The 27,654-nt window shown below is 43.1% G+C and overlaps 1 protein-coding gene across 1 annotated transcript in view; it reads right to left on the bottom strand.

Annotated features, from left to right (window-relative positions):
* The window catches only part of LOC310767357 (uncharacterized protein), a 73,602-nt gene that overhangs the window by 30,681 nt on the left and 15,267 nt on the right, over positions 1 to 27,654 (bottom strand). The window contains exons 6-18 of the mRNA XM_083624223.1: positions 27,212 to 27,375; positions 25,956 to 26,090; positions 24,172 to 24,357; positions 22,895 to 23,178; positions 21,493 to 21,635; positions 18,952 to 19,173; positions 16,931 to 17,632; positions 15,067 to 15,218; positions 13,501 to 13,564; positions 12,047 to 12,258; positions 10,439 to 11,476; positions 9,423 to 9,506; positions 1,983 to 2,035 (exon numbers count right to left, since the gene is read on the bottom strand). Of these exons, the coding sequence (XP_083480349.1) occupies positions 1,983 to 2,035; positions 9,423 to 9,506; positions 10,439 to 11,476; positions 12,047 to 12,258; positions 13,501 to 13,564; positions 15,067 to 15,218; positions 16,931 to 17,632; positions 18,952 to 19,173; positions 21,493 to 21,635; positions 22,895 to 23,178; positions 24,172 to 24,357; positions 25,956 to 26,090; positions 27,212 to 27,375 (3,439 nt within the window). The remainder of the gene's footprint in view (positions 1 to 1,982; positions 2,036 to 9,422; positions 9,507 to 10,438; positions 11,477 to 12,046; positions 12,259 to 13,500; positions 13,565 to 15,066; positions 15,219 to 16,930; positions 17,633 to 18,951; positions 19,174 to 21,492; positions 21,636 to 22,894; positions 23,179 to 24,171; positions 24,358 to 25,955; positions 26,091 to 27,211; positions 27,376 to 27,654) is intronic.

Genomic DNA, 27,654 nt, shown 5'->3' with positions numbered 1-27,654 from the left:
GCAGCCTAAGACCTTTCTGCATCCAGCAGAGCCTCACTCTGAGAAAACCTACGCAGCTCTCTCTTATTACTCTCCCAAATTCCAGATCACCAACAAAAAGAAGACCTTAAGCTTAAGGCACTTTGATCTTTCCCAGAAACATCCTGGCATCTCCTCCCCACTCCTCGCCTTTAACCTTCCAGCCGGAGGAAGAGTTTTGAGGAATCCCGAAGCTTGCTTACTTCTTTGTGACTGTATGTAGTCCCAGGAAACATGCAGGATGTGAAGGAAAGAAGAAAGCAGAGAAATTGCTGTGAAATGGGTAACACTGGAGTGACTCTGGACCAGCCACACTCTCTCACCCAACCCTATCTCGCAGGGCTGCTGCGAGGATAAAATGAGATAAACCCTTTGCATGCTGCTAAGTGCTCATCTGAGGAAGTATGAGACACAATTTAAATTAATAGAAAATGAAAGAAAGAGGAAGAAAAGTGAATAGACTGGAGGAGGAGGAGCAGGGAAAAAAGGGTGTTCAAAAATATATATATAAATGACAAAGGTGAGGAATATTGATGGATGGGAGGATGCTACTGTGCTTGATTATGCATGTCACATTTTTGTAACACATCAAGGGTACACTGATAAATGTATAATATTGGTTAAATGTTCATCAAGTATTGTATCACACAATCCTAGCTGAGTGGTTAGAAGGTGGCTGCAGTGCCACCTTCTGCCCATCTGCTGGGCCACAGGACTTCTGCCACAGAGAACAAGCCAGCCGTTCGTGCCTCTTGCAGGCTATCACAGTGGAACAACAAGTAAGGCTGTCAGAGTCCCCAGCCAGAGACCCCTGATGCCTTACGTAGGCAGGTTTCTCCAGTAGCTTATAGTCAAGAGGCCTCCAAAGTTTACACAAATGTGCACGGCAAGTAATTACAATAGTAATGCACACTACTGTTTTCAATGCTTGCATCTCACTCTTGGTTCACTACCCCATGGAATCAGAACTGCAGGAGGCGAAGTTGAGATCAGTTAAATTATAAACTCTGAAGCTGTTGGAATAAAAGATTATCATTTTGTTACCATGTAGTATGTATAACAAAGAACCGTGTGTGATCACTGAGTGTGTTTAGTCTCACAGCCATTGTCTGAATTGTGCAGGCTGTGATAAAGTTCTTTAACTTCATGGCAGATTCACCTTTATTCTGGCATTTGAGCTTGCCTGGGCCAGGTGCATGTCTGTAAACACAATGAAGTGCCGGGGGCTGAGTTCAGTGGTGTCTGTTCCTTGGTGTGTGTTCACTGTTATGTTCCTGAGTGCTTGGAAATGAATGCCATTCCTTCACGTGTGCACTTAACCACCACAGCAAACTCTCCTTATAAGTGACTGATGAATAATGTATGGGTTGGCCTCAGCCTCAGAGATTTGCAGGTGCGTAAATGACAAATGGGACAGAGTAGTGAACTCCCTCCCCTAGTCACCCGCTAACCACCATTTAGTTGATGAAATCTTGTGTTTCAGACACATGATTCTTCTTCACAAGTGTTCAACTGGATCGCTTCAGTAACATTCAAAGCTCTAGTTCATGGGTAGGCAAACTAAGTCCTGGGGGCCGGATCTGGCTCAATTGGCTTCTAAATCTGGCCCACGGACGGTCCAGGAATCAGCGTGTTTTTACATGAGTAGAATATGTCCTTTTATTTAAAATGCATCTCTTGTTTATTTGTGGGGCCTGCCTGGTGTTTTTACATGAGTAGAATGTGTACTTTTATTTTAAATGCATCTCTGGGTTATTTGTGGGGCATAGAAATTCATTCATTCCCCCCCCCCAAAAAAATATAGTGCGGCCCCCCACAAGGTCTGAGGGACAGTGGACTGGCCCCCTGCTGAAAAAGTTTGCTGACCCCTGTTCTAGTTGGTTAGTGACTCTTTTCTCCCTGTTTTTATTCCTGCTTGTTCTTATAACTATTGTACCTTGTTGTTATAATTATTGCATTTTTACCCATTTTTATACTGCTGATCTATTACCATAATAAACTGATTGATTGATTGAATCTTAAATAAGTTTAATAGGAGTGAATTAGTGAACTTTAACAGGTTATTAAACTTAAAAGAGCATTTGTAAATACTATTGTAAATAGCAAACTAAGGTAACTTTAGACAATTGTCTTACCAGGGCCCCACTCTTAAGATGGCCATGTGCATCACTTTGCTTATTTGAAAATGTACCAAGCCATGGATATGCCTGGTAAGTTTAAAGTGAAAAACTGCAAATGGGCATAGTGTTTCCTTTTTCTTTTTTAAAGTCAGGGTTGACAAACCGTTTAGTAATGTTAGGAATGTAGGAACAGTGGCAACACATGGGATGGTGTGGCGGGGGGGGGGGGGAGAAAAGAAAAATGTGTGCTACTTATGAAGGCTGTGTATCACTATACCTTTAAAACCCATCATTCTTGGCACTGTAGTTTGTTAAGGGTTGTTGGGAATTGTAACTCTGAGGGGGAAACTACACTACCCAGAATTGGGGGTTCCCTGTAAGGCCATTAAATCCAGGTTCTACTTGTCCCACTGCCCCAAAGTCTTACCCTGAGGGTACCACTGATAGACTGGGCTTAAAACTCAAGTTCAGATAGATTCATGAAATGGGCCCTGCTTATTTCTGTTAACTATAATGCCCGCCTTTTCTATCCTCTTGAATCTCATACCCTCCAACTTAGCATTAACAAACTAGCACAAAAACCAAACCCACATCTTTTCACTCGCTTTCCCAAAGGATCCATTTGTATTGGCTGACTTCTCCAGTCTCAGCGAGCCCAGGTTAAAATTTAATATGAAGGAGCCTTTTTTGCATGGAAAACAATTCCTGCTTTCCACCTCAACTGCAAACATAATGGTGAAGTCATTTTCTTTTACGAATGCAGATTGCTGTGTTGTGACTTAATGCTTACAACAATCCTATATTCTCAGTGAAACTTTTGCAGATCGTCATTCACAAATGCCACACCCGTCTCTAGCTGAGTAAGCCAAAGAAATGGCATTTGCCATCACGTAGATATGATTACCGGTAACTCCTTCTCAGGGAGCTTGGGAAAAAGACCGGGGCATATCTTAGACTGACTCACTTAGTATCTGATTCTGATGACTCTGAAGGGGGGGGGGGGAAACAAGTTTAAAGTTCTAATCTAGGGCTACATACGCACCAACCCTTTAAAGTATATTCAAAGCACATCATTTCCCTCAAAGAATTGTGGGCCCTGTAGTTTGTTAAGGGTTGCTGGAATTGTAACTCTGTGAGGGATGAACTGTAGGACCCAGAATTCTTTGAGGGAAAAGAATGTGCCTTGAATTGTGTATTCCCAATTTGAGCTTCTAGCTCTCTCGTTTATTACTCTATGATTATTTTATCCTGTTTCTAGCTTATTATATTCACTGCTATTTTTCTAGAAAAAAGTGCCAGGACTCACCATGAACGCCTCCCTTGTTCTCTTATAATGGCAATGGCACCCACCTGAGAGATGCTGGAACTAAATTTTATTGAGTTTTCCTTTTTTACATTTCAAATTAAACATTTTGCAAACTTTGAAATATCCAGTGACTTCCCTTCTTCTCCTTCCATGGTTCATATTACATATCATACTTTCCTGCATATTTTATTCTAACCATTCATATCAATTTTCCACTTTTACATCAATCAAATATTATTTACTCTGTTGAATACACAGATATTGCAGGTTTAACACACAGAATAAGAGAGCAAGAAGAATGTATATTTAAAGAAGAGTGGAAAATATTTATTGAATATATGGAAAATAATTGTACACAGCTGAAAACGCAGGCAGCATTAAGATATTTATCTTAATGCTGCCTGCGTTTTCAGCTGTGTACAATTATTTTCCATATATTCAATAAATATTTTCCACTCTTCTTTAAATATACATTCTTCTTGCTCTCTTATTCTGTGTGTTAAACCTGCAATATCTGCGTATTCTAACATCTTAAGTTGCCAATCCTCTTTATAAGGGACCTCGCTCACTTTCCATTTTGGGGGTAACAAAACACAGGCCACTGCTGTTGCATACATAAATAAACTTTTCTGGCACCTGGAAATTTCTGTCAGGGTTATTCCCAACAAAAAGGACTCTAGTTTTTTGGGGAAGGTAAATTTAAACATTTTTTCAACTCATTATAAATCATTTCCCAATATTCTTTCACCTTTCTACATGTCCACCATGTGTGGACCGTTTCCAGTTTCGTTGACTGCTAAAATTTATTTTGCTTTCACTCAGTTTGCACAGGAATTGGTACATGCTGCTTAAGCTGCCTGTTTACCAATCAAACATTATCTACTACAGTGGTACCTCGGGTTACATACGCTTCAGGTTACATACGCTTCAGCTTACAGACTCCGCTAACCCAGAAATAGTACCTCGGGTTAAGAACTTTGCTTCAGGATGAGAACAGAAATCGTGCTCCGGTGGTGCGGCGGCAGTGGGAGGCCCCATTAGCTAAAGTGGTGCTTCAGGTTAAGAACAGTTTCAGGTTAAGAATGGACCTTCGGAACGAATTAAGTACTTAACCCGAGGTACCAAGGTATTGCTAACATGCTGCGTTAGGAGCATGTTGTGTGTTGCGCTTTTGGGTGTATGGATGTATGCATATCCCCATCCACCCTGTGATGTGATCCATACATGTGTCCTATTGTTCTACTACCATGGACATCACTGGCTTGCAAAAGAGATCATACTCATTAGGATTAGCATATATTACTCCATCGAGATCCTCAGACCAATTGAAATTCATGGCATATGCAACTCCATTGCATCATGTTAGCCCTGCTCCCACCTTTCTTAATCCCTTTTAATTCTTCGTTGAACTCATTGCCTTTCCTTCCTGGAAGTTACCCTGGAAGTTGCCCAAGCAAAATTGCCCTCAGTCCATACCTCAGTTTAGCCCTGCGCAGATATGTTCTATGTGTGCTACCTTTCAACATAGTGTGCTTGTGTGTGTGTGGATATGTGTCCTCATCAGTGTTTGCCTGCTGGTCCCAAGCCCTCACAATGCCTCACCTGCACATGGTCCTCATAGGGATACATGTACATACACCCTGATGCTCCATTTAAAGGGGTCTTGGGGTCCAGAAACCAAGCATGCTGCAGATAGACCATAGAGCTTCCAGTGGCAGCCTTAGGTCGGCCAGTTCAGTAGATCAGTGTCTTGGGGAGGCCACATTCCTTGGCACGTCCCTGAAAAGGTTTCAGCCCTCTGGCAAAAGACTGAAACGGATACAATGCCTGAACCAAAAATTCTACCTACACCTATAATCAATAAAGTTGTGGCCATTTTTAATCCAAATCGTTGTCTGTTAAATGTTGTTCTATCACACCTCACTTGGGTCATTTGCTGGGAGGAGTGGCACTGCGACTGGAACCACGACTCTCCCTCTCCCTCTCTTTTTTGCCCCCCCCTCCTTTGCTGCAGCGCTCAAGGCTGGGCTTAGCATGTTGTCTGTAAGGTGTGTATGCAGTACAGTAGTACCTCGGTTTTCGAACAGCTTAGTTCTCGAACTACTTGGAACCCGAATACTTCAAACCCAGAAATGAGTGTTCCGGTTTCCGAACATTTTTCGGAAGCCGAACGTGATCCGATTTGAGTGCACACTTCTGTTTTGAGCGAGCGGCTTGGCCCCAGCAGTGACTGCCGCAGCTTCCTTCCCTTCCCTCTGCTGGGAAGCGCCTCTTTCCTAGGTACAAAGTGGAGCTGGACGGCTCCTCGTAATGTAAGCGACTCCAGAGTAGGGAGACTTGGAAGTTGGCGACTCTCCCCCATGGCGCAGAGAGGGGCGGTGGTTTTTTTGGGGGGGGAGCGTGTGGTGGGGGAGCTATGCTGGGCAAGTTGACCTTCCCGCCCCCTCGCCTTTCCTCCTCCCCCCCCCCGTCCGAAGCCCGACCCCATGCGAGGTCCAGGCAGGCAGTGTGGGCACCGCATTCCCGAGCAGGCTCTAGCCCACCTGGCTCAGCGTCTGGCGGCTAGGAGCGCAGCCGAGAGCAACCGCCTCCACCTCTCCACGTTCCAGTGCTGCTGTCGCGTCCCGGTGCCACCGTGCGAGGGACTGGGCAGATCACGATGCCGGAAAACATGCAGGAGAGAGGAGGGGGGTTGGTTTGGGCGCGGGGAGAGAACTTTTGCCTCCCTCCCCGCCCCACTTAAACTCCCCCCTCCCGCCCGGATCCAGTTAGCCACCTCCTTCCCCACACGCACCCCACTTGCTCCTAGTTCCTCCAGCTTGAGTGTTTCCACCCCTCCACTTAAACTCCCCCCTCTTGTCTGGTCCCTCCAATGGCAATGGGTAGATCACTGCCAGTTTCTGATACTGGGTAGTACAGGTAGATTGCATGGTTTATTGCTTTCATTTTATGGATCAATAAAATTACTATCTCATTAGATAGTAAAATTCATGTTGAATTGCTGTTTTGGGGGTTGTTTTTAATTGTCTGTAATGGATTAATTCATTTTGCCTTACGTTCTATGGGAAAGCGCACTTTGGTTTTGGAATGCTTTGGTTTTGGAACAGACTTCTGGAACAGATTACCGTAAATATGAGAACCAAGGTACCACTGTATGTCTTATCTCACTTTGTAATTTCCTTCAAACCCTTTCCCCTTAGAGTATGAATACCTTTCCCACCCCCTTCTTTGTCTTCCAGCCATTTTTACTCTTCACCCAAGGAGCGCGGGTGGCACTGTGGGTTAAACCACAGAGCCTAGGACTTGCCGATCAAAAGGTCGATGGTTCGAATCCCCGCAATGGGGTGAGCTCCCCTTGCTCGGTCCCAGCTCCTGCACACTTAGCAGTTTGAAAGCACGTCAAAGTGCAAGTAGATAAATAGGTACCACTCCTGCGGGAAGGTAAACGGCGTTTCCGTGCACTGCTCTGGTTCGCCAGAAGCGGCTTAGTCATGCTGGCCACATGACCCGGAAGCTGTACGCTGGTTCCCTCGGCCAGTAAAGCGAGATGAGCGCCGCAACCCCACAGTCGGTCACAACTGGACCTAATGGTCAGGGGTCACTTTACCTTTAAGGAGCTATTGGTGCTGGCATTGGCCTGACTGAAGATGTATGACATACATATATGGGGCAGGGCAGGCAAGTGAGAATATGGTACTGTGGCCCACCTGCAAGTGGCCCAAGGTCCAATGTTTAAAAAAACATTAGGGTTACAGCACAAGTATCTCTTTAGACTACAAATCACTTCCGTCAGTAAAGAAATCAAACAAGTTTGGCCAGAAGTTTTTATTAAACCGAATATTATTTTACATCTTCAAATATAAGCTTGTTTGCCAGTTTATTGTAACCACAGAGCTTCAGTAGTTTACTCACAAACAAAGCAATTCTTAAAAAAACAAAACAAAACCCGATCACAGCAGAAAACAGCAAAAGGGGTTATTACTAACAAGTGCTTTAGGTACTTGAAGGGCAATGTTATTGCTAGTTGATAAGTGAAAAAGCAAGTGTTAAAGCCTATGTTTGCTAAGTATTAAACAGTTCATTTCTAAGGCGTATCAGTGCATCGTACTATAGACAGACAAAAACAAACAAACAAACAAACAAACCCTTATTTCATTAAAAAAAGGTTTTGTATTAGGATTATTTTTATTCCCAGACAGTAGTTTCAATAAACACGAAGAGAAGAGTGAAAAGTGACTGTGCTAATTACAGCCATGCAATTCTAGGGTACTAATATTTTAGACCAGCTTAAAATATATTGTGTAAGGAAGTACGTTTTTAAAAATAAAAACACCTATGTGCTGATGTCTATTATCAAATGAGTGCGTGTTTCTTACTTTGGAGAAGCTTATTTGTTACTGGCAGTCCTTGTTGTTAACACACAAAAGAGAAAGAGTTGCCTTGAAGTTTAGCTTCTTCGAGGCTTCCTCATGTGTACAATTGTGGGTTGAATGAAGACTGCTCAGCAGCAATGGTTATTTACATTTATAAGTAACCATAACCAAATCAAATTTAATAGCCAACTAAATATTTTAAATACAACATAATTATTCAGACAGAATGGAACTATCTTGTACAATTGAAATATGCCAAAATGGTGACTGTCTCTGACTGTGGGCATAACTGCACTCACAGTGACCATATATTTGCTCCTACAAGGAATTATTGAATCAGTAGTTTTGTGCCATAGAGCTCTAATAGAGAATTCTCAGGCCACCTACTCAGCTATAATTCCCAGGATTCTTTGGGTGAAACCATAATAGTTAAACTGGTCTAAAATTTATAGTGAACATTTGCCCTTGTAAGTGCTGAAAGCTACTGAAACTGAATAGATCCAAAGAAATACAAAGAGAAACTAAGTTCTGTTTCTGATGTTTTAAAAACCTGTGTTGAGAAGTAGCCAGTAAATGGTTGAAGTGGAATGGCTTTGTAACACAAGGAAAGTCAAATATAAGGACCAAATAATGTTGCAGGAGCTTCATTAGAAATGGATCCTGTATTGACATGACAGTGGTGGTATGGTAGTTAATGAGGTTAATCCAAGGCATCATTATTGCTAATTGGAAACTTTTCATTTTCTGGCTGTTCCACTACACACATTTATAAAACAACAGAAGGAAACAAAACACTGGGAGCACCTTTAAGCAGCCATAAAAACCAAGGTCCTTAAATTTCTTTAGATGTCTACCAAATATAATCAAGGCACTTCCAAGGTAAAGAGAACAGAGTATTATAATCTGAAGGGGGGTGGGGTGGGAAACAATCATTGAAAAGAACAAATATATTTACATTACAGAGCATGTTGTCGACGCTACAGTTACTTTCGGCTTACATATGGTAAATAACTAAGCATGTGAGCCAGAACCCAAAGAACTTTTCTAGGGCCTTTGCATGCCCAGTGAAGCACCCTATGCCACATCTCCAATAAACATGTAACTGTCAGTGGAACCAACAGATGTGCCTTTACCTTCATGAGTGTTAGTTTGTGATACAGCATAGGGATATGGTGACGAAAGAAAGAAAAGCCCAATGTTCTACTGGGTGCATGCAAACGGGTTCCCTTTGGCGTTCCCGAAGAAGCTCTTTGGATTCTGGCCAATATAGTCTATATTTTCAGTATTTTATTGACTCAGCTTTGTGTGCAGTTAAGCTTCAATGAAAGCAGTAAACAACATAGAAAAGATTTGGGTAGTAGTGCAATCTTATGCTTGTTCCACGAGTAATCCATGGTTCAGTGTGGGGACTTACTCCATGGCAGGCATAGGATTTCAGTTTTAGGGTTTTGCAGCAGCTTGAAAAAGTTAATAGCAAATATTTAGCTGGAGATGTTAAGCTTTAGTTGAAATACAGATTTATCAGAGCAGGTTTCTTCAGAGAGAAACCATTCAATAATCAAATTTGCTTTTGAGATATGATACAACAGGCTCGCTTAGTCGTACCTGTGCTCTTCGCTTGTTATCATTTTTCCCCAAGTATGTTGTTCCTTCTGCCAGTATGCCATGCAGTTTAAGCTCTATAGGAAACTAAGTAGAGGGATGGTAATGTATACTGTCAGAAAGGTAGTTGTTTCATGACCAGAGTGGTTCCTGTAGCTGGCCAGGAAGAGTTTGTATTCATCATATACAAAGTCATAAAGAGTGGCTGATATGTTCTGAGAACTGATGGCATGCAATGGGGGTTTAAACATGCATCATTCATCAATATTGCAATGACCTGTAATAATTTTGCTTAAACCAGATACAACCTGGAATCCTCTGCTGCTAGGGCTGTGTGTTGTCCTTAAAAGAGCCCATAAGAGCCTGCCATTCTGACTGTGATATCACTCAGGATTTCAGTCTGTCATACGAAAGTTGATGTATTTTGTTTCTTTCCTCTTTCCCTCACTTTGTTACCTAGCGCCTTCATGTTTGCCAGCTAGAGAGTTGAACTGTGCATTACATCTGAAGTTACTACTTGGAAGAGTCTATGCAAGCACTATGAAATACACCAAGCAGTTCCAAAACTGAGTGAAACAGTCTGGCCAGTGTTCCTAAAGGGAGCTGTTCCTAAAAGTCACCTTGAGCACAATTCCATTTCCTTTCCAGGCTGGTAAAAACAATTGAATAATGTGGCGAGCAAACACAGTGTTTTTTTAGCAAATAACATTAGGAAGGCACCACGATGGACCCACAATGCTCTCCAACACCAATGATGTATTAAAATTCTGTGCCATTGGCTCCTGCATTATATTCACTGCCATTTGTGGATGGGGGGTGGGCAGGGTGCTAGAGTGGTCCTATATTGGCAGTGATTCTGCATTTCCTTTTTGGTCTGCATAGCTTTAAGAGGTTTTCAGGCAAGTCTCTTCCCCCCCCCCATGTGATTTGCTATGTATAAATAATAACATTGTTCAGTGGCAAATCTCTCTCTTAAAAAAAGGGAGTTTTGCAGCAATATGTAATTGCAAGAGGCCTTATTGATTCGAATACTGAATAGTGCTGTATTTTGTCACTCGCCTTCGACTCGTACCAGGAGAAGCGGATCCTATTGTTTGGCTAAGGAGATTATCGGGACTCAGCATTTGACCTGTGATGCCACTCATGCTGCCAACGCCGCCACTCATTCCTGCCCCTGACACTACTCTTTCAGTAACAACCACATTGCGTCCACTTGATAACTCAGAAGGGATGCTACTCATGCCACCAATGCCTCCACTCATTCCTGCCCCTGACACTACTCTTTCAGTAACAACCACATTGCGTCCACCTGATAACTCAGAAGGAATGCTCAAATTGCCCTGCATGCCTGCAACAGGTCGAATCACTCTTTCCGTCACCACTACATTTGACCCCTCAGACAGGTCAGGAATACTCATGGAAGGGGGTATCCTTGCATTTGGAGCAATCACCCTTTCTGTGACCACCACATTGGACCCATCTGGTAGCTCTGGAATATCTATCATGCCATGCAAATCAGTGACCGCGCCAGGAGCAAGCACCCTTTCTGTTACCACAACATTTGATCCACACAGAGGATCGACATTCATTGTAGGAGGTTTCATTGTTGGCCCAGTTGTATACGTCTCAGTCACCACTACATTGCCTTGGAGCATAGGATCAGGCCTTGGAGGCTGTACAGCAGAAGTAGTCGTGTAGGTATTTTCAGTAACAACCGTCGTGCTGCCAACAGGAGGAGGTGGAGTCATAGTTGAAGATGTATTAACAACGATGGTAGTTCCAGGCGGTGGCAGGCTTATATCGAGATCCGGATTGGGCAAAGATGGCCAATTCGAGTCAGTATCTGGGAATGGCTCAATTTGCACACCCAGGCAGATTTCTGCCAAGGTCTTAAACTTAGGTCCCAGTGTATCTAGATAGGTGTCATCCAGATCATCACCAATAAAACTGCAACAGCCAATGGAACCAACAGGAGAGCCTATACCCTCATGATCATATATCAGGAGACAGTCATTTGCAGGTCTGCCTTCGTCTTCGTCAGCATAGGCAAACGCTTTCTAAAAATGAAGAAAGGGGAAGACAGAATTGAAGTCCTTGCTTTCTTGTGATCAACATGGAGAAGAAAATAAATCTATTAGTAAGAGATGCAATGCACTGCTATTGAGCACCAGGCAGAATATCAGTGGTTAAAAAATGTGCAATTGGAGTGATTAGATTTGTTCAGATAAATTCCTTCTGCAGTTAGCCAAAGGTCAGGCATGCAGAGCTTATGTTGAGGGCAGAAGGAGAAATTGATGTGCCTAGGAAATGATGTGGCAGGGGCAGATGTGGTCAGATACAACCAGCAAGTATAACTTCTCTGCACCCAGAAATACATTTGGTGCAAAGCATCCTAAAGTCACCACCTTTCCCCACCACCCCTCCAATTTGCCAAAGCAACTGCATTTAGCAACTTGGATAAAAGCAGTTTGGACTTCTCTGACCCTGAATATATTCCTGTTTACCTGGGATTGAAATTTGCCCTACATATACTGGCAAGGACAGTTGGATACAACCATGGTAAGGACTTGTCCCAAACTGGCACATTTAGTAAACTGCCTGTGTTGAAAGAGATGAACATGGGTTACCTCCGAAAAATAGCTGTCCAAGAAAGCCATATTCACGCCACTCTCTCTGTATTCTTTTATGGTCCCTCCATATGCTTCTTTTCTTCCTGTTGTTCCATAGCCTGTAGTAGTTCCATAATCAACATTCGTTCCATAGCCTTTAACTGCTCCGAGTCCAATTGTTTCTTCAACTCCTGTACTCACTCCACCTTTATACTTAGTTGCATAGATATCTGAAAATTAGAAACAACAACAACAACCCATATTATTTTTGCATGATGCTTTCGGAGGAACAGTGGTAATTTATGTAGTCCCCAAACATCCTGGCCTACTAGCCAATGCGGAGATGAATTCAAGCCACTTTAAACCCCATTAATATGGGCAAGCAGTAGTGGCTGGTGCCTCTTGGGTCTGGTTAGGCAAAAGGTACCGTATTTTTCCATCTATAAGACACCCCACGTATAAGACGCCCCCTATTTTGGGGGACTCAGATTTAAGAAAATTGGGGAAGATGTATCCGTGTATAAGACGCCCCCTAATTTCTGACATTATTTTTTAGGAAAAAAACCTAGTCTTATACACGGAAAAATACGGTAGGTAGTGCTAGAGGTAATGACAGACTGAGCTAGCTAATTCTAGTTTTGCACCCATCCTCTTTGTTTCTGAGTTCTACAAGGACAATCTTGAGACTGAGGAGGAGGAAGCTGACAGCCAGTGCCACCATCAAGAAAGCAGGCAGAGTGGGGCTGGTTGAGGGCAGATTGAAGTTGTTGGAGCAGTGCATCCTAATAGGCCAACTTCTACTACTGCTCATATACAGTGGTACCTCGGTTTACGAACAGCCCTGTTAACAAACTATTCGGTATACGAACTCTGCAAAACCGGAAGTAGGTGTTACAGTTAGTGAACTTTAACTCGGTCTACGAATGGAAGCCGAACGGTGGAAGTGCACTGGCGGTGGGAGGCCTCATTAGGGAAAGCGCACCTCAGTTTAAGAACGGTTTTGGTTTAAGAATGGACTTCCAGAATGGATTAAGTTCGTAAACCAAGGTACCACTGTATAGGTGTTTCCTCCCCCCCCTCCTCTTCTTCTTCTACTTCTTCTTCTGTGAAAGCCACACGGCGAGCAGCTTATCTGTATGGATGAACGCCATATGCACAAAGGAACATCTGCTGATCTCTGGATTTCAGTGGTATGGACTTCAGTTAACGTTGGAGGTGCTAACAAGATCTAAACCAAGGTTTCCCAAACTTGGGTCTCCAGCTGTTTTTGGGCTACAAAAACAGCTGGACACCCAAGTCTGGGAAACCCTGATCTAAACTATAGTAGGTGAACACAGTCTGTGGAGCTGGGTTATGCTTCTGAAGCTGCCCTGTCTCTCCAAGCCTTTTGTATTATCCCTCCATAAATCCATTGGAAGGAATAAATATGAAAAGTATTATTTACCGAACTTACAATGTCCATTTAGCCTTACCTGAGGAGTCACCATAGTCGCCCATGCCTGTATTTGCTACTTGCCCGCAAATATTTGAAACGTCCTAAAAGAAGTGAATAAAAATAAATTTTAAAAAGCTAGTTTAAATATGGATTTTTTAAAAAGAGATGTAAATATAAGGTTTTTGGCCTGATTCAGAGGACCACAAGCATAATGGGAAACTAGACAGGCATTAGAAGCAGATGTTGGGTTGGAGTGGGAGCATTTACCTAGCCTCCCGGCAGCAGAGCTGCTGCTGTTCACAGGGAGTGAAGGTGGGACAAGGCAGTGGAGGGGGAGCCAGTTTGCATAAGGCTGACCCTGCTGCCTGGCCCCTCCCCCTCAGCAGCAGCAACCCACCTACCAGGAGGTCAGGTAAGTGATGGGATTACACTTCTTCTGAAGGAGTGGGTATGCAGCTTTGGAGTACTTCTGGATCTGCCGCTGTCACTTGTGGCTCAGGTGGCCTTGGTGGCACAGAGTACCTTCCATCTGCTTCAGCTGCACCCCTGCCTAGACAAGGATAGCCTAACATTAGTTGTCTATGCTCTGTTAACCTCCAGGTTAGATTACTGCAGCATGTTATACATAGGGCTGCCTCTGAAGACAGTTTGGAAACATCAGCTGGTGCAGAATTCGGAGGCCAGGTTGCTCACTGGGGCAAGACGGCTCAATCCTGGCTCAACCGCACCGGCTGCCAGTTAGTTTCTGCGCCCAATTCAAAGTGCTGCTTTTGACTTATAAAGCCTTAAAAAGCTCAGGACCACGCTACCTGAAAAACTGCCTCTCCCCATATGAAGTGAGCTGGACCCTGTGATCACCATCTGAAGCTCTTCTTAGTGTGCTTCCTCTGTGAGAGGTCTGGAGGGCTGCAACATGAGAATGGGCTTTTTCTGTAGTCACTCCCTCTTAGTGGAATGCTCTCCCCAGGGAAGTTCACCTGGGCTTTGGTTACATATCTCTAGGTGCTAGATAAAAACACTCCTCTGAGACATTTGGCTAATTAAAAAATCTATGGCCTTTTAAACTGGGGGTGGATGGGGGGAGAATTATTTTTGCTTGTTGTTATGGTATGTATTTTTGTGTTTTTATATTGTAAACCACCCTGTGATCTTCAAATGAAGGACGGTATAGAAATTTTAATGATGGTGATGATGATGATGATACTGCACCAACCTCCCTGCTGCCTTGCTCCTCCCTCCCAGTAAGCAACAGTGGCCCACCTGTCAGGAAGCTAGCACAGCAGTTCCACCCCACCTGGTGAGCTGCTTCTGCCTGGGAGACTTGCCTCAGCTGATCTTAGCAGTTGTGCAGATCGACATGGAGGAAAATAGTCAACCAAGTAATATATTGTTTTGCTATGCTTATTTTGGTTGCTTTTATATTACTTGGGAGTGGGCTCGGAGTGAAAACACTGAAGAGTGGAATACAAATGTTGAAACCGAACAGATGGGACAGACAATAATGGTTGTGCTGGGAAGTCTGACAGGTCCATCATTGTGTTAGAGGCTTCATATTGATAATGGGATAGATCCTGTAAAGCTTTCTGCAAAGTTATGAACCAACCCGGTCTTCAGGCTGTGCTCCTTCAATTCCCCATGAATGAATAGCTCCTTCTGAACATTCAGGCACAGGCTCAAATCCAGCCCCAACGCCACCAGTAGGACCAGATCCACAATAGCCGCAACAGTCACTCTGTGACATCAGAATTGGAACCACTAATAGAAGAGGTAAAAGAAATTGATGCCATTTTTAAGCATTATGGCATATATTTGTCTCCAAATATAAATATGCAACTTAATTTGCAAGGAATGATAAGTTCTGACACCCAAGAGGAATTTTAAATTAGACAGAACCAAGAATCCTTTGATTTCTAACCACTTTTATGTTTCTTTCTTTCTTTCTTTCTTTTTTCTTATTTACTTTTCTATTATTTCTTGTCGACAACACATACTATGTTACAGTAATGCACAAAATAGTAAGAAAGATAACAGCATATATATAAAACACAAATTACAATAATAATAACTTATCTATATTCATCCAAATTACTATATATCTTTACTTTTACTTCCCTTCCACTCTTTCCATGGTTTCCTATTTACTGTCCTTTTAATTGTGTTTTCTTACTGTTCTAAATTATTTTCTCTTATCATCTTTATTTCTTAATCTATTTGTTTAACCACTTTTATGTTTCAATGGTGAGCATTACGAACAACACATTATTTCTATTTATCCTTCTTTACACGAACAGGCATGGCTGAGACAACATTAGGTGCCAGGATATAACTCTGATTCAAGCAGACCAGTCAGCCCACTGGTGCTGGGATCCAATTTAACACCATTCCCATTGCTGATACAGCAGCTGCCCTGGCAGCTACATGAGCAGCACTCCTATGGCAACTGATGCATCTCTGGATCTGCTTTGCAGGTGCAGTTGGGAAGAGTCATAGCTGAGTGGTAAAGCATCTACTTTGCATGCAGAAGGTCCCAGGTTCAATCCCCAAGATTCCCAATCCCCAATCAGTCTCCAGGCAGGGCTGGGGAAAACTGCTGGCTAAAATCCCACAAATGCTACTGTCAGTCAGTGTAGAGACACTACCGAGCTAGATGGAGCACTGGTCTGAATCAGCACAAGGCTACTTCCTATATTTTCATTGCTGCACCCAGAACTATCTGTTGATGAGGCATCTTAAGGCTTTTTGGAAACAAGTAAGACAGCTATTTGGCCATTGACTCTGCTTAAAGGTAAAGGTAAAGGGACCCCTGACCATTAGGTCCAGTCGCGGATGACTCTGGGGTTGTGGCACTCATCTCGCTTTATTGGCCGAGGGAGCCGGCGTACAGCTTCCGGGTTATGTCGCCAACATGACTAAGCTGCTTCTGGCAAACCAGAGCAGCACACGGAAACACTGTTTACCTTCCCGCTGGAGCGGTACCTATTTATCTACTTGCACTTCATGCTTTCAAACTGCTAGCTTGGCAGGAGCAGGGACCAAGCAACGGGAGCTCACCCCGCCGCAGGGATTCGAACCGCCAACCTTCTGATAGGCAAGCCCTAGGCTCTGTGGTTTAACCCACAGTGCCACCCGCGTCCCTCTGCTTAGCCTTGTGCATTAAGCTATGGTAGCACACATTTCTGTGTTAAATGCAGCACTTGATACTTCCTTCAAGGCTAGGTTGTGATTTTAAAGTGTGTGAACATAAACATATAGTTAATGGGATTCCAAAATCTTCAACTCTCCTCTTGTCAAAAATCCTCATTTCATGGGAAGGTGCACAGAGCAGCTTTCATTAATGCAATAATGTGATAGCAGAATATTAAATAAGAAATATCAGCGGTCTAGTTCCCTTTTAAAAAACACACAGAATTCAAAAAAACAAACAAACAAAACAGAAATAGTTAATTTAGTTTCAGTAGAATACTTACACACAAATATTAGTCCTCCGAGGAACATCAGGCCAATGGCTGTAGCACTAAGTGTAGTTTCTGCGCCTCCTTGTCTGCCCCAACCATAACCATCATAACCACCATAGCCACCATAACCACCAATGCCACCATCACCATAATCAATAACACCACCAGTGCCACCACCAGTTGCTCCTGTTCCGTCATCTCTTCCTCCTCCTGTTCCTCCCCAGCTGCCTGCTCCCTCACCGGTTCCTCCACCAGTTCCTTCTCCACCAGTTCCTCCTCCACCAGTTCCTCCTCCGCCAGTTCCTCCTCCGCCAGTTCCTCCCCCTGTGCTTCCTCCCCAGCCAGTTCCTCCTCCGCTGGTTCCTCCTCCACTACTTCCTCCCCCAATGACTCCTCCCTGGCCACCTCCACCAATAACGCCTGTTCCACCTCCTGCCATTCCTCCTCCTCCTGCTCCTCCTCCTGCTCCTCCTCCACCAGCACCAGCACCACCAGCACCACCAGCACCACCTCCACCAGCACCACCACCAATAATAGTAACAGTGATTCTTCGAGTGGCAGACTTGACACAGTTCCCATTGCGGTCACAATGACAGGCTTGCAAAGGAATAACCAGTGGCCTATCACAGCTTCTGCCACTGTTGTCGAACACTCTAACTTGGACCTCATGAATGACAAATTCTATATCCTGGGAGAACAGTGCTGCTGAGGTATCTGTTTGGGACGGGGAGAGGGAAGAAACAAAAATAATAATTTAGATTAAGAATTCTGCTTTGGAATCTCTGCTCAGGGTCAAGTTCATGTTCCTAAATAAAGTTAGCAGTCCTTATGAGGGCAGCCTAGACTACATTAATCTCTCAGGGTCACCTCCAACATAGTGCTGAGTGAGTGTGCTGTCAGCGTTAGGATTTCCTCTTGCACAATGGGATTTCCTCACCCTCTCCTTCCCATGGATTTTCACTAAATCTGTTCTAGGAGTTCTGCCAACCCTCAGGAGCAAAGCTGGGGAGGGCACAGGGAGCATGTGGGGGTAGGAAGAAGGGGGAAGTCCTGATGAGCAAGCAGAAATTCATGTGCTGATGGGAGCCTAATCTTGTGCGATGTAGGATACAAACCTCAGAACCCATCTGGGTGCATTAAGAAAGCACATTTGAGTTTCTTTCCTGCAGCACAGTGCAGCTATGCCACTGACTTCTCTCTTTGCTTACCCTCCCATTCCCTGGGCTGATGAAGTTAATTAGCAATGTCTTGTAAGAATTGGCCATCAACTGATAAAAGTGAATGGGGGCAGGTACCCAACAGCTACATTCATGTTGATCACAGAGAAGCCAGAGAGCAGGAGAGGGTTATTTGATGGTCATGCTTGGAGAACATGTCCTCTAGCAAATGCTTTGAGCAGCCTTCCCCAGCCTTCACACACCTGCCCTCTAGATGTTTTGGACTACAACTTCCATGAGTCTCAGCCAGCGTGGCCAACAGTAAGGGATGATGGGAAATGTAGCCCCAAAACCTGGAGGACATGAGGTTGAAGAAGGCTCACTCTCAGGGATGCTTTAATTGATTACAGATAGTGCAAGACATTTGCATTATATTGAAGCTGAATTACATAACATTACACAGTTGTACCATGCCTTTGCCCGAATGTCTTTGTTTGCTACAAACTCAATAGATGTTTCTCCCTTCCTGTGGCCCAGATGCTCAAACTCAGGCATCCCCAACCTGCGGCCCTCCAGATGTTTTGGCCTACAAATCCCATGATCCCTAGGTAACAGGACCAGTGGTCAGGGATGATGGGAATTGTAGTCCAAAACATCTGGAGGGCCGAAGGTTGGGGATGCCTGCTCAAACTGTTGTGTAGGATTCCCACATGCCCAAGTTGAGAGTGACCAGAAAGCACACCAATTCTTACAAACTTACCATACAAAGAAATGGTTGGTGCAGGGATAGGAGGGAGGTGTTGGAAGGTAAAACCAGCTTAGAAAGTCAGGCAAGCATTGACTGGCAAGGTGATCTCTACATATAAATGTACTCACCATTCACTATTCTGATGTTCCACGAACTTCCTGGAGACTGTGCCACTATTGTAAATTTAAAAGGTGGACCATATGGATGGCCATCTAGATCGTGAGCTGTGATTACCGCTGTTGGATTGTCCACACATACTCTTCTGATTTCGTCTGTTACAGTAGGGCAGTTGTCATTGACATCATCAATAGTAAGCACAATGGTACCAGTAGCTGTTGTGAAAGGACTGTCTGTAATAAAAGACATCTATATGAAGATGGTGGGTGGGTGGAATCAGGTGCATCTTACTAGTCTATGTTGCAGAAGAAAAATACTCCTGGTAAGCAAACAGCATGGCAAAACTACATTTGTACAAATCAGAAAAGTAAACAAGTGGTTGATTTTATTGTTTGAAGTTAAACAGCTGTTAAATACTCAATGGCTGATAATGGGATAAAAAGCGGTGGGGGCGGTGGGGGGGGGGAGGAAGGCTGTCTACAGACAGCATTTTATTCTAGAATCAGTGGAGACTTAGTACATTGTCCACACACAATCTAGTTTTATGGGATACTTTTTGGTCCTCAAAAGTGCTTCTTGAGAAACTGGTTTCATTATGAAACTAAAATCTCATTGCAGATTGATTCTGCATTACCCTGCAGTGTGTCCATTTGAAAACTGGTGAAAATAAATGTAGGCAGTCCCAGTAATGGTGTATCTGTGCAAGCAGGAACATTTCCAGCTTCAGAAAAAAAACTACGCTTTTGTGTCACAAATGGGTTAGCAAGAGAGTGGGAACAAACAGGTAGCTCCCACAATGGAGGGATATAATAAACTGTATCTCCCAAGGTATTGGGAACAGTGATTTTAAAAAACTTGAACTTGGAGTTAGGGTTGAGCAATGAGGTGGCCAGGTTTATGATGGCACCAAACTGTTTCTGATGATAAAATTAAAAAGATGGATTGCAAGGAGCCTCAAAAGGAGCTCTCTAAACTGAGCAAATGTGCATTAAAATGATAAATGCAATTCAATGTAAGTAAGGGCAAAGTTCTGCACACTGAGGGCAAGAGTTCCTTAATTGACATTTGTGCTAAAAGGGTTTGACCTGGCAGGGACTGATCAGGAATGAGACCTTGGGATAATAGTGGATAATTCAATGAAAATGCCAACGTAGTGCGTGGCAGTTGTGAAAAGGGTGAATTCAGTGTGTGGGATTATAAGCAAAGGAACTGAAAATAAAACTGCTATACAGCTGCACAGTGGGACTGCACTTGAAGTGTTGTACACTGGTCACTTTCTCTTGAAAATCATATTTTGAAGCTGGAAGAGGTGAAGAAAAGGGCACCCAAAATGATCAAGGAGCTGGAACTACTCTCTGATGTGGAAGGGTTGCAACATTTGGGTCTTTTTAGTTTTAAAAAATGGCAAGTTAAGGGCAGAGGACATGGTGGAGGTATATAAAATTATGCATGGTTTGAAGGCAATGGATAGAGAGACATTTTCTCTCTTAGGATTCTAGAGCCTCTTAGGATTCTAGGACCTGAGCTCATCCAATGAAGCTGAATGATGGAAGATTCAGTAACAAAAGGAAGTAATCCTTCACAAAGCAGATTTACAGAATTTGATTCCACAAAATATATCAATAGTCACCAGCCTCAATTCTTTAAACAGTATCAGGGGCAATATACTTCTGAATAACATTTGCTGAGAACCACAAGTGAGGAGAGTGCTTCCAGGATTCCAGTAGGCATCTAGTTAGCCACTGTGAGAACAACATGATGGAATGGATGGGTCTTTGGTCTGATCCAGCCCCTGCTTCTTATATGATCAGTACTAGTTCACATATGATAGTTTACATGCCTCTTATAATTTGGATAGTTTAAACAGGATATCCTTGGATATCAAGATCAACACCACTGAACAGCAGCACTGAACTGCCAGTAGGAGAAATCTTGTAGAGCCCTGTATCTCTTTAAAGCAGGCATAGGCAAACTTGGCCCTCCAGATGTTTTGGGACTATAACTCCCACCATCTCTAGCTAACAGGACCAGTGGTCAGGGATAATGGGAATTGTAGTCTCAAAACATCTGAAGGTCCAAGTTTGCCTATGCCTGCTCCAAAGCCTCAAAAGTCCCTCAGCGGCAGTTTGTGTCTCCATTCATTTGAAAATATGGGTATCTTTGTAAACATTCTGTTGCATGACTGAGCAGCATGCATTTATTTTGCGCTTTCAATTTCTACTGTTGGAAGCTGAAGAAGCTGAGACAGAAGAGAGTTTACACAAAGAGGAACTCAAGAAGTGTGGAGTCTTCAGAGGTGATTTATGGGGAATCAGTTTCATGTGTGGATTTGAAACTACCACACCAACATTTGGGTGCAGTTGTTGAAGGGGGAATATTTGTATATTTAGCTATTGGAACCCACAAAGGCTACTTTCTTCACTAGCTCACAATGGACTATGAGATAGTTGGAGGAACTATCTCAATTTGCAGAATTGCATTTCTTCAAGCTGTTGCAGACTTCCTGTAAATAGCAAGGAAAATTATATTTAAAAAACCAGCTCTTTTCTTACCTCTAGTAATAGCTAGCAGCTCTGCAGAGTATACCCCATTGACTACATAGATTGATTCCCGATCAATCACTTTGTTGAAAGAGATGGCACCAGTTGTTGGGTTGACTCGAAACCAGGCGGCTGGATCACGTCCCATGACGTAGCTGTTTTTGATTAGCAGAAATGAATTGGGCTTCATTTTAAGATGTAACAGTGCTTACATTTGCACAAACTGACTGATTTTATTTGCTTGGTTTAATAGGAGAAAATACTGTTATGTGAGAGCAAACCTTTTTGTTGTATCTTAAGAGTTTTGGTTCCACATATTATGCAGAATGAGCAGAGGTGACAAGACTTTGCTGAAGGTACTTCAGCAGCCATCTGTAATGGGTGCTGTAACTGTGTCCTGCAGGGTTGTGAGCAGGGGTTGGACTCAACCTAGAAGACCTCTGATTGTGGAGTTCCTACTTCTGCTATAGCAGGCAGGCACAATCACTGTAGGTAAGAATAATGAGTCTCCAATTTTCATGTCACCAGGAACTCCTCATGTCTGGGAAGGGCCATAATAGAACATCTGCCTTGCATTGGTTTTCATACTAAGATAACACTATTTTTATTGCTCTGTGATTTGCTATTTTAGGATTAATAATGTGCATTATTAGCACCATTAAGTATAAATCAAAAGTGAAAATGGGTCTTTCTTCTGCTGGAAGCTTGGGAGTCAGAGATGTTTCTTGGGTCTAGACTGGTTGAAGACCACTGGGATAGACCATGCAGCAAATATTTGTTGTGACTAAATACTAAGGTTTTTATGTAGGTAAACTATAATATTCTTTCAACAGAGGCCTCAACAGAGGCCTATAGATGAGTACCATTAGTGGATTTATTTATATCACAGTCATTTGGAAGTTTCTGTCTCCACAAAACATTGGCATTTGAAATTCAGAACTGTAAATACATTCCTTTAAAAATCAACAATATAATAGCCACAATTCATTTTTGACAAACACAGTTTAAAGAGCAGAGAAAGATCAACTTTGAAGGTCACCTATTGTATACTAAATGCAGACCCTCCAATGTCCCAATTTTGCAGGGACAGTCCCAGAATCACAGAAGCCATCCTGGTTTCTGATTTGATCCCAGAATATCCCAGTTTTCCCTTTTCCTTCTCTCCATATCTCGGAAAACAATTAAAAGTGGTGGCGAGAGCAGACCCCCACCCTCCATCCTTTTTGGAAACAAGAGCTTTTGCTTTCTCTCTCTGTGTGTATGCATGTCTATGTGTGGGTGCAAAGATGGAGTCCTGCTTATACTGAACACACACACACACACACACACACACACACACACACACACACTCTGATAAGTCTGAATTCTTGGGGTGAGCTACAAAGAAGAATCCTGAAAGCAAAGCCTATCTTACCGGACGTTAGTGGCAATTTTCCCAGTATCCTGGTCGATAGCTTGGAAAGTTCCAACATCATAGGTAAGTATAGTTTTAGTTGTTAAGCTTTCAGGTGCAGACACTTTTATTGAAGTTGGATAAAATGCTGGTCCTTCCATTACATTGGTTATTTGTACTGTAATTGGGGTACCCTGAGAAGCCGCTGAATATTGATATTGTGAAGCCACTGAAGAATGGAAAGGAGCTATGTTTCGCACACCAATACTCAGTGGTATGCTTGAAAATTCTTCATAGTTAATTTCCTAAAACAAAGAAAGAAACAGGATGTAATGCATGCTGTTCTCTGGTCTTTTACACAAGGTATTATGCACATCCATTTATGGATAGTAAAACCATACACATAGCATTTTTATTGTTAGAAAGCCATTCGCTGGAAAGTATCTTGTATTAAAATCATTTGCTGCTTGCATAACAAGACTCTTCCAGAAAAGCTGAATGCAGCGAAAAGGAGAGCCAGCACATACAAGTCAAATCCAAATAAAGCAGTCAAACGATCTTATGATCATTCTGTTTTTTAAAATCTGTTTAATAAATTCCATAGATTAGGAAGTTTCCCCAGATGTGCTTCAGACAGAGCACAGATGTTGACAGATGACACAAAAAATGCAGGAAACATGAAAAGCCATTGTCAGTCCACAGTCCTGTGTGGTTGATTAAGAACCTGACACATGTGGCAAAACTGCATTTCTAGCCCTGGCTCTTGGTCATACCTGCAAAAGAGCAGCATGAAAATCTGGGGAGCACCGCTGATATCACCCCCAGAATCATGCATATCACTGACCCCACACCTTCTACATCCATACACTGAGTGTGAAAGTCTGCAGATAAGTAATGTAGCCATGTCCCATGCAGGACTGCTGATTGTGTAGACACCCCTTTGCAAACATGCACACTTGATGTGTGCACAACACGGAGATGAATTAAGGCACTATATAAAGCAAGTCAATTGGGAAGCAAAGCTGAAGTTTGGAGATGGGGAACCTGGGGCTCTGCATGTGTTGTTGGACATGTCCCATCAGTTTGATGGGCAGGTATGATGGGAATTGTAGTCCAGCAACATCAGGAAGGCCCCAGTTTCCTCACCCCCTGCTCTAGAGCTTATTTTATTGAGAGACTACAGTTATCTCTCACTCTGTGTTTCTTGGACAATATGAAAAAGAGTGGATATTTTCTACTTTCAATAAACAGTTATAGGATCAGAATTTGACTTTCAATGAAAATAGGAAAATTCATACCTTTATAACCCTCAGGATACCCTCGTTAGTTGCTCTGTCTAGGACTATGTCAAAGTTGCCATTTTCATTTCCTGAGATAAAATAAAATTCTGCAAACCAATTATCTGTATACTCTTGATCTAAATCAAAAACTTGTATTCTCAGAGCCTCTTGATTGAGTGTATTTTCTACAATGGTAATTGCGTACTAGAAAAGAAAGAAAACAATTGTTGACACGCATGCATGGGTTTCCCACTAACTCGAAAGGCAGTTTGCACATGGCTGCTGCTCATTTCAAACTTGCTATGAACACTAATGATCTGATATGTATCATTTGTCACTCATATGGATACCATTAGCTGTACGGAATGAAAGAGTATCATGCTTACTTATGGCATAGTGCACAACAATCTATGGGTGACTGGGATAACCACAGCAAGCTGAAGAAAAGTGTTTTTAGAAGGTCAAAGTTCTCTCTGATAGCTGTGGGACACACACAGGTGGTGCTGTGGTCTAAACCACTGAGCCTCTTGGGCTTGCTGATCAGAAGCTTGGCAGTTCAAATCCATGCAATGGGGTAAGCTTCCATTGCTCTATTCTAGCTTCTGCCAACCTTGCAGTTTGAAGGTGTACCAGTGCAAGTAGATAAATAGGTACTGCTGTGGCGGGAAGGTAAATGGCATGTTTGTGCACTCTGGCTTCTGTCATAATGTCCCATTGCACCAGAAGTGGTTTAGTCATGCTGGCCACATGACCCACTAAGCTGTTTGTGGACAAACGCTGGCTCCCTCAGCCTGAAAAGCGAGATGAGTGCCACACCCCATGGTCACCTTTGACTGGACTTAACCATCCAGGAGTCCTTTAGCTTACCTTTTTTACCTTTTGAAGCACACTGAGGACTTTATTTTTTTTTAATTGGGAAAAATAAACTATAATATATAAATGCAATGAATCAAAACACAACTCAGCTTGCTATGGTAATCCCACCGATCCATTTTTTGTTTTGCATATTTTGTTGTTCTCAGCAGCTCAATATAGAGTAACTCCCCTCAACTCCCTCCTAGTTATTTATTTCTTTGTTTCTCTGCCATATGATTTTAATCCATAAGACGGGCAGCAGGAACCTTGAAGTTGCCCACCAACAGTTAGTATGTGTAGACAATCTCAGCTCTCTTCCGTGTAACTCTGTATTTCATTTCCTGTATTTACAAGTCAGTTCGTAAATCATATGGTTTCAAAGCATGCAATCACTATTAAACTTTATTTTCCTTTGTTTTATTTAGAAATATACTGTATACCTATTCTTTTAGGTATGCAGTTGAAACGCTAAATGTTTTATGTGCAAAATCCTTTATTTTGCGTGAACACGCTATGAAAGCTCAACTCCTGAGAGTTTGTCTAAAACAACCTTCCCCAACCTGGTGCCCTCCAGATGTTGTTGGACTTGCATTTCCCATCAGCCCTGACCATCAGCCATGTTGGTTGGAGCTGATGGGAGTTGTAGTCCAGCAACATCCCCAGCTTGGAGAAGTCTGGCCTCAATAGTTGTCAGCTTAACATTATCGCAGGTTATACGACATTAGTAGGGTATTCCTTTCAGTGAAATACAGATTCATTCTCCATTTATTTTATTTTTTTGAAGGGAAAGTAGAAACTAGGCTGATAGTCTGGACTGCTTCCATTTCTACTTCCAAAGGCATATAAACCCACCCCTGAACACCCCTCTTCTAGTTCCTGCTCCAAGAAGGTATTGCAGAATGTGGAATTGATTGTTGCTGGTGATACTGCTTTAGTCAATAGCTTACCGAGCTCTGTGCACACGTTGGAAACTGATCATTTACATCAGTTACAGAAACCTCGCAGGAACATTCAGATGATATTCCATCTGGACCTCCATCCCTGTCTGTGGCTCTCACAACCAGACTGTAGCTTGCATGTTCCTATATAAAAGTGAGGGGAAGGAAGGAAGACAAACGTTTAAACATTCACATTAGTGAGAAAGCACACTTCTACACTGTAGTGCTCTTTAATCTCATCGTGGACCATATTTTGTGGGAGGGATTTGGGTGTGTACTTGAACTTTAGGTAAAGGTACCCCTGCCCGTACGGGCCAGTCGTGTCCGACTCTAGGGTTGTGTGCCCATCTCAAGAGGCCGGGGGCCAGCGCTGTCCGGAGACACTTCCGGGTCATGTGGCCAGCGTGACGAAGCTGCTCTGGTGAGCCAGCACCAGCGCAGCACACGGAACGCCGTTTACCTTCCCGCTATAAAGCGGTACCTATTTATCTACTTGCACTTAAGGGTGCTTTCGAACTGCTAGGTGGGCAGGAGCTGGGACCGAAAGACGGGAGCTCACCCCGCTGCGGGGATTCGAACCGCCGACCATGCGATCGGCAAGCCCTAGGCACTGAGGTTTTACCCACAGCACCACCCACATCCCACAATTAAAGTGGACTGAAGCACTAGTAAACAAATCTCTCCCCCCCTTTTAAAAAAGAATCTAACTTATTGTGCTTGAAAGTGAAGGGGGAAGTGAATTGAAAAGTGTAAGGATGAATTTTCATTTAACAGCCCTGCAAACAAATAAGAATAATGCCTGAATAAAGAACAGAGGATATAAATGAACCTCAGTGTAAGGTTTGTGCAAGAAAATCAGGACGAATTCTCAATAAACTGGTTGTCTGGAGGGATCCTATGATGTGATGTAATGGGAAAAGTTATGAAGCATTTTAAGTGTCTTGTTCGTCTCTATTTCATTGACATCATTTTTCGCAATCTCATTCAATTTTGATGCAGAGTTCAATGGCATTTACTCCCAGGTAAACATGCACAAGGTTACAGCTTTCTGCATATCCATCACTTCAACCCATCTTATCTTTCTGATTCCCCCCCCCCCGGCTGATTTTCTCTTCTTGAATAGATGCACAATAGCCAATTATTTTGTGCTGACTTTTCAGAAAGCTTTCTTAAGTCCTGAATAGCTCTTTCCCCTAGCATACAAACTGTGGTATTTCTCAGGAAAAGCAACGCGGTATTTCTCAGGAAAAGCAATGTATTTTTACCTCTCTGTCAAGGATATTTGCAATGTGAAGTTCTCCAGTCTGTTTGTTCAAAATAAACTTTGATGGACCTCCAGGATTTTGACTCACAATCTTGAAGGCAATTTTGGAATTCAGGTTATTTGGCTCATCTGCATCTGTAGCAGTTATTTTCATCACCAATGTGTCTGGAAAGAAGGAGAGGACCACTCAAACAAAAACCTTAAGAGCTGCACTTCAGTTTATTAAAACTGTAAGGATGCCATAATTTGTGAATTCTCCAATATCTTACTAAGAGGCATTTTCCAAAATATTAGGTATGTGTCAGGGAACTGCCATCAGGGCCGGAGGGAGAGAGCGGGCTCCAGAGGGACTCCAGAGAGCGCCGCGGGATGGGGAGAGGCAGCCCATCTTCTGGGGAAGAGAATCAGCGTAGCACCAGTGGAGAAGGGGGGCAGATGGGGGAA

The sequence above is a fragment of the Podarcis filfolensis genome, assembly GCF_964270895.1.
Source record: "Podarcis filfolensis genome assembly, chromosome: 7".
NCBI lineage: Eukaryota > Metazoa > Chordata > Lepidosauria > Squamata > Lacertidae > Podarcis > Podarcis filfolensis.
The sequence above is the reverse complement of the archived record's forward strand: the minus strand, read 5'-3'. Positions and strand labels throughout refer to the sequence as shown.